This window comes from Diorhabda sublineata, chromosome 5 (genome assembly GCF_026230105.1).
Source record: "Diorhabda sublineata isolate icDioSubl1.1 chromosome 5, icDioSubl1.1, whole genome shotgun sequence".
Taxonomy (NCBI): Eukaryota; Metazoa; Arthropoda; class Insecta; order Coleoptera; family Chrysomelidae; genus Diorhabda; species Diorhabda sublineata.
The window spans coordinates 3,222,250-3,228,249 of NC_079478.1; the positions used below are offsets into that span (position 1 = coordinate 3,222,250).

The 6,000-nt window shown below is 32.4% G+C and overlaps 1 protein-coding gene across 1 annotated transcript; it reads right to left on the reverse strand.

Moving 5' to 3' along the window:
• Positions 1-591: 591 nt before the first annotated feature.
• On the reverse strand, positions 592-5,066 carry LOC130444146 (facilitated trehalose transporter Tret1-like). Its single transcript, XM_056779187.1, has 2 exons — positions 4,851-5,066; positions 592-2,173 (listed from the first exon to the last, which is right to left on the reverse strand). The coding sequence occupies exons 1-2, from the start codon at positions 4,972-4,974 to the stop codon at positions 846-848; spliced, it is 1,452 nt and encodes a 483-aa protein (XP_056635165.1). The 5' UTR covers positions 4,975-5,066; the 3' UTR covers positions 592-845.
• Between the last annotated feature and the right edge of the window lie 934 nt (positions 5,067-6,000).

Below are 6,000 nucleotides of genomic sequence, written 5' to 3' on the forward strand. Positions count from 1 at the left end.
GAAAAATTTCGAATTTGAGTGGCACTGATAAAATTGAGATAGAGGGCTTGTGAATCTTGTAAATCAAAGCTTTATACCTACTTCATAATGGATACAATGAATGTACGTTTATATATTTAAGATATAATGGAATTTGATTCTTTATTACAGAACACTCCAAACACAACTTTCTAGAAAAATTGGGCGACATAAAACTAAATAAAGCTTGAGTTTAATAATACCACCAGGATCAATTTCATCTCCTATTTTGATTGCGAAAAATTCCAGATTTGTCCCTGGGATATATGGGATATAATCGAAAAGTTTATTTGCTCCATAAATTTGGATGGTTCTTGTATTTGAGAAATTAAGTACCTGGGTTGCTGGGTGTTTGGGGCCATCATTGCATTGTTTAAGGTAAAAAAGATTTCGTTGCATAGATTCGGACCAAGCTAATAAAAAAATGTATTTAGTGTAATGTATTTAATGTAATTTAGAATGACATCGTATTGTTTTATTCAATCAAGCAAATTTATTTCTGCGTTCTCTCGCTTAGAGATAAAATATTTTGAATTTGATAGTTGTAGGAGGTATGAAATAAAACAAAATATTATTTATAAACTTTATTTACATATTAACCATTGACCGTTGACACCAACGTCAAAACATGTCTGTTGAACGAAATATCATGTATTATTGTTTTCAACATATTTTATCGGTGAATTGATGATAAAAAAGCAGTTATTGTTTCCTAGGAAATTTATGGAAGTTAAATAAAATAATTAGATGGTTCTATTCCTCAAAAATACACAGATATGTATTACAGAATCATCTGTCTATCATTTGTGGTACCTAAGAATTGATAATTATTTTCTCAAAACTTCTTGGATTTCAACAATGTCTTTCCCTTTAGTTTCCGGTACATAATAATGTATAAAAATAAAACCGCTTACATTTAACATACAAAATAACCAAAAGCTCCACGAGAGTCCAATCGTATCCATGAATATAGGAAATAAAAATATAGTCAAAGCTATTGAAATTCCACTGATTAAATAAATTATAGAAATTGCCGTGGCTTTAACATTATAAGAAAAAACATCATTCATGTAAGCTGGTGCTACTGAACAAATACCTACAATTGAAGTTATTGTTAATGTGATAATAGCAATCACAGGTAACCATTTCAATTGATCAGTAATAGTAGATTTGCTGTAAACTAGGTTGAAGTAAACCCCAAGTGTAAACAGTGGAACGGTATTTGCGGCTGCTGATATTAACAACAGAGGTCTCCTACCTACCTTCTCAACTAGTACAGCTGCTGTAAAATAGCAGCAGATTTGGACAATACCAACGATTTGAGCATATAAAGAACTCGAAACTTGAGCACCCGATTCCTCAAAAATTGGTTCTAAATAGGACATGATAGAAGGAAGACCAGTAGTAGCTGTTGATGTCATTAAAATGCACGATATTATAAAACCTTTCCTTGTAGCTCTCTCAGACAACAATATTTTAAAATTAGCCTTATCACTCTTAACAGTATGATTAGACAATATTTTATTAGCTTGTTCTTCAGCTTGCTCCGAATTTATTCTTAACAATTTATGCAAGCCTTTAAGAGCAGAATTTCTGTCACCTTTTAACATAAGGTAAGCCGGCGATTCCGGTAAAAATAATTCGGATACAACAACTGATATAATTAAAGGAATAGTGGATAATAAAGTGAATATTTTGACAGAGAAATATTTTCCTAAAATAAAACCATAAAGATTCCCTATGGGTATGAATGATCCCATTAAACAAGTCATTTTAGCTCTGTTGTGGTCTTGAGTGATATCACCTATGTATAAAGCCAATCCCACACTAGTCCCTCCTAGTAAAATACCTACAGTTAGAATAAATAAATAATATAACAAAATGTGTGTAGAGAAAGCTAAACCTACTAATACTATTGCAACTGAGATATTTATTATATTCAAACCACGTTTCCTTCCGAATTTACCGAATACTCTTTCTAGTAGTACGGGTCCCATAACCATTCCTATCTGAGAGAGTGATCCAACCAGCGACAATTCAAGTGTGCTTATTGGTCTACCCAATGGGTTTTCTTCTGGATCATCCGATAGAAGCTTTTCTGTCACTGGCGATATCCAGATTATAACTACACCGAACGTGATTAGAGTCAGATCCACTGTAAAGAAATTTGAGTAAATAGAGAAGAGAAGAGGAAAATTTTAATCATTATTTATATATACGAAGTACGATCGACAATATTTTTCATATTATTGCAAGTTATAGCTTGTTAATTTACTACTATATTCACTTCTTCCTTCTATTTTCTTAAGACTTAGTCTTGTTTCTTCTTCTATACAGCCTTTTGAGAAATATGTCCAGCTTTCCTGCCCTCTTTTCAAAGGTCTTTCGGGAGGAAGTTGGTTTGTCATCTTTTGCTCATTTAGCCCATAGATCTTCCATCATTTTATCGATGTGGTGGCTTCAATATCATCGTCTCAATCTCGTGAATCATACTATATCCTGAATTTTCAGATCTTCTTTGAAAGCTTTTTATTTATATAAGTTTTACGATTTTATTTTATATTGAATGGGGTTGTCGTTCATAACTGGGCATCTTGTAGGCTATTAGAGTTGATTCTGTAATTTCTACCGACATCTGCATATTGAGGTTTCCGGATGTTGTTTGAAACCGACATAGCAAACGCTGCACAACATCCTATAACTACACGAAATCTGTTTGTATGGATGAAGTAATAAATATTTTCCACAGATCATTTTAACAGATAAGGCGATTACATATAAATTTAGTTGTGACAGAAAAGTGAGTTACTTCCTTAGCCCCTAAACGACTGTTTGTTGAAGTCGAATATATGTAATTGTAGATTATGAAGCTATAATTCAATCATAATTCGTTGCAAGAAACTTAACTGCGAACTTTATCCCAATTGAAACAACGTGTTTAGCATTAGATGATTGGCTCTTATGAAAAAAAAATGCTTCAAAAGTTTATGAGCTAAGCTCACGTATCGAGTGGATAGATGGTATTCAGTATATTCAAAAAGCTCCGATGAATATAATCAAGATTTTAAATGTGTTCCTTATAAAATGATCGACTGATTTACGTCGGAGTTTCTTTTTGGTGAGCTTCCAATGGGTCTTTTTCCTTCCTGAGGTTTGTTGTATTTGCTTATCTTGATCGTTCTGTTTGACAAAAGATGTCGGATCCTATTCTTCTAAGTGTCTTCATCAGTGAACCAAGGAGTCATACTTTATTAGGAGATTAAGGATTAACCTCAGTACGTGTTATAAAACAAAATGTGTCGATAAGTATCGTATAGCGTTATTAATTTCATATTGAATTTGGTATTAAGCAAAAAGGTCATTAACTCGCATGACGAAATGAAGTAAAAGACGTATGAAGTTGTAAAGTATACCTGAACGATCATATCAAGTCGAGATCAATAATATGACAGGAGCAGAATGACAGGACATTAACGTAGTAGGAAACAACAAAGAAATACCATACAATTAATAATTAAAAAAAAACATATTGATATTGATTGCAACATTACATAAACTCGATGCCATAAATAACGCGCCACCCTTTATTTCAATATCAAAACCTAAAATGTTAATCTTTTGAATTCCTTTCTTCTTCTATCACAAAAAATTGAAGTATCTTAAATATTAGCGATAAAATGCAGCGACGTTTCTTATCAGCAAATAAATGTTTTTGTGGTTTTTTAAAATTTTAATTTTATGTTTATTTTATTGTTTCTTTCATTCTATTGTTGTATCAAAGTCAATCAAGGTGTGTTAAATTCGAGACTAGTTAAACAAAAAATGAATAAGAGTTAGGCAGTTAAGTGAACGCGAAGCGAATAGCCGAGTTAGTTGAACAGGGACAAAGTTATCGGGAAGCGGCAAATCTGTTTGGCGTACACCAACCATTGGCAGATTGATGTAAAGATTTCGAGAAACCGGTTCACATTCTAGGAGGCTCGGACAAGGACGTCCTTCAGTTCAGTCAATGACGAGTGTCGAGCTCAACAGCCTTTTACTAGAAGTCTGATAGTTCTGATAGATCAATAAGACGACACAGCAAAAGAGCTCTCCAGGCACCTTTGCTAACCAGGCAGCATCGTGTTGCTGGACTAAGGTACACCACACGTTGTGACTGATGTTCTGAATTACCTAAACGAAATAGGAATTCACACCCTGGCTACCATGAAGTCCGTATATGATTCTTATCGGGAATGCTGGGCATTTTAAAACACCGCATTCGTCGTCGAAATTCATCTCCTCAAGATTTAAATGATATGTCAAGAACTGATACAGCACCTAATTGAAAGCATGCCCAGAAACTTTGGTTTTATTGCAATGTTTTTATTTTCATTTTTCTCACTCATTGAAAATTACTCAAAATTACTACACTTTTCTTATTATTGCGTCAAAAAGATTGAAAAGGAGTTAAACAATAGCAATACTAATTTAAATTCATTACACAAAAAAATATTTTCAGAAATTTGTGTAGTGCATTATTTTTGACCACGAGTGTATGTAAACGGTTTTAAAAATTGTGTAGCAAAAAAAGAAACAAAATATTAGAATGTCAAAGTAAATATTAAAACTATAGATAAGCTTAAATTGGAATGAATGAATTTCACGAACGAAAGTTTGTTAACTTAAAAAAGAATACAACTTTTTACAATAGGTAAATATAAAGGTAAAGTATTAAGCACAAATGAGAAAATGACTTGTCTTCTTAACTGAGTAATGAGTAATTTTCGCTTCTCGTTATTATTTTCTATTCTTAAAGTATTGATTATAAACAATAAGATGAATTAACTCACTAGTAATAGCAGCAAAATACAAAAATGGACTCGTACGTTTCTTCATCTCCATTAAATCGGTTTTCCCATTCAGAGTAACATCTTGTAGATGTATTTGAGCTCTGTTTGATACACTGTTATCCATTCTATAATAATTTTATTAAAATTAAATTATTTGTAGAAATTTTTCTCAATATAATAATTGTGGTATCATTAATGAAATAAATGAAATTGAATATCAGAAATAACGTCAATATAGACATAAAATAGTCGTTTTGTTTATTTATTCCACTTATTACTAACATTTCCTTATCAAGTTCATCCAAAGAAAATAAATATAACGGTCAACTTTCAAAGATAAACTGTCTTGAACAATTCAGACACTACAATTATTGTGTTGTCAAACAATAGATTAAGAATCATTGTGCTCAAAAGTAATCATATAATAAGGTTCTATTGGTAATTTATTTTTTACGTACATCGTACTATGAGATAAACAATATCAATAGAATTAAGCTGTTACCAGACCAGTAACAAATTATCATGAAAATAACAAGTAAATAGTATCAGTTGACGAAAGAAGATACTTGTTGGTACGAGGATGATGTCAGAAATACCTGGCTCGATCTGGAGATGGCGATAGTTGTTTAAAATATTCCACTGTATTATTAAGAAGCTATATTCAGCATATGTTCCAAGTTTGTTGTTTAGTATTTGTTTGGCAGCCATCAATAGTGAACGCTTCCAGTGAATTTGTAAACATGGAGAAAATTGTTCATTGTTATGTGATACTTTTATTTGAAAGACCTTAGCTCAACCCATATATGAACTGCTGAACTATATTCTACTCTGGGTGATGATCCTCCTTCGTTTTCAACAGTAAAATATTGGGTAGAAGAGTTTAAACGAGGCCGTACGACCTGCAAAGACCATAATCGCAGTTGTTGACGAATCTAGAAATGTTGAAGAAAATATACAAAGCAGTATTGGATGATCGTCAATGGAATTTGCACGAGCCGAATTTTAGTGGGATAATTCTCATTGACTCCCTTGAAAAAGGAAAAAAATTCAAGCGAAAACGGCCCCGCATTTGACTAAGAAGAAAGTGTTGTTTCATTTAGACACTGCACCAGCTTACACATCCGTCATTACAATGGCTAAAGTTGATGAA

Bases quoted from the DNA above. Each gene is read 5' to 3' on its own strand.
- LOC130444146 (XM_056779187.1), bottom strand. From the start codon at position 4,974: ATGGATAACAGTGTATCAAACAGAGCTCAAATACATCTACAAGATGTT. The intron at 2,174-4,850 runs GTGAGTTAATTC...ATTTCTTTACAG, and splicing joins GTATTTTGCTGCTATTACTA to TGGATCTGACTCTAATCACG.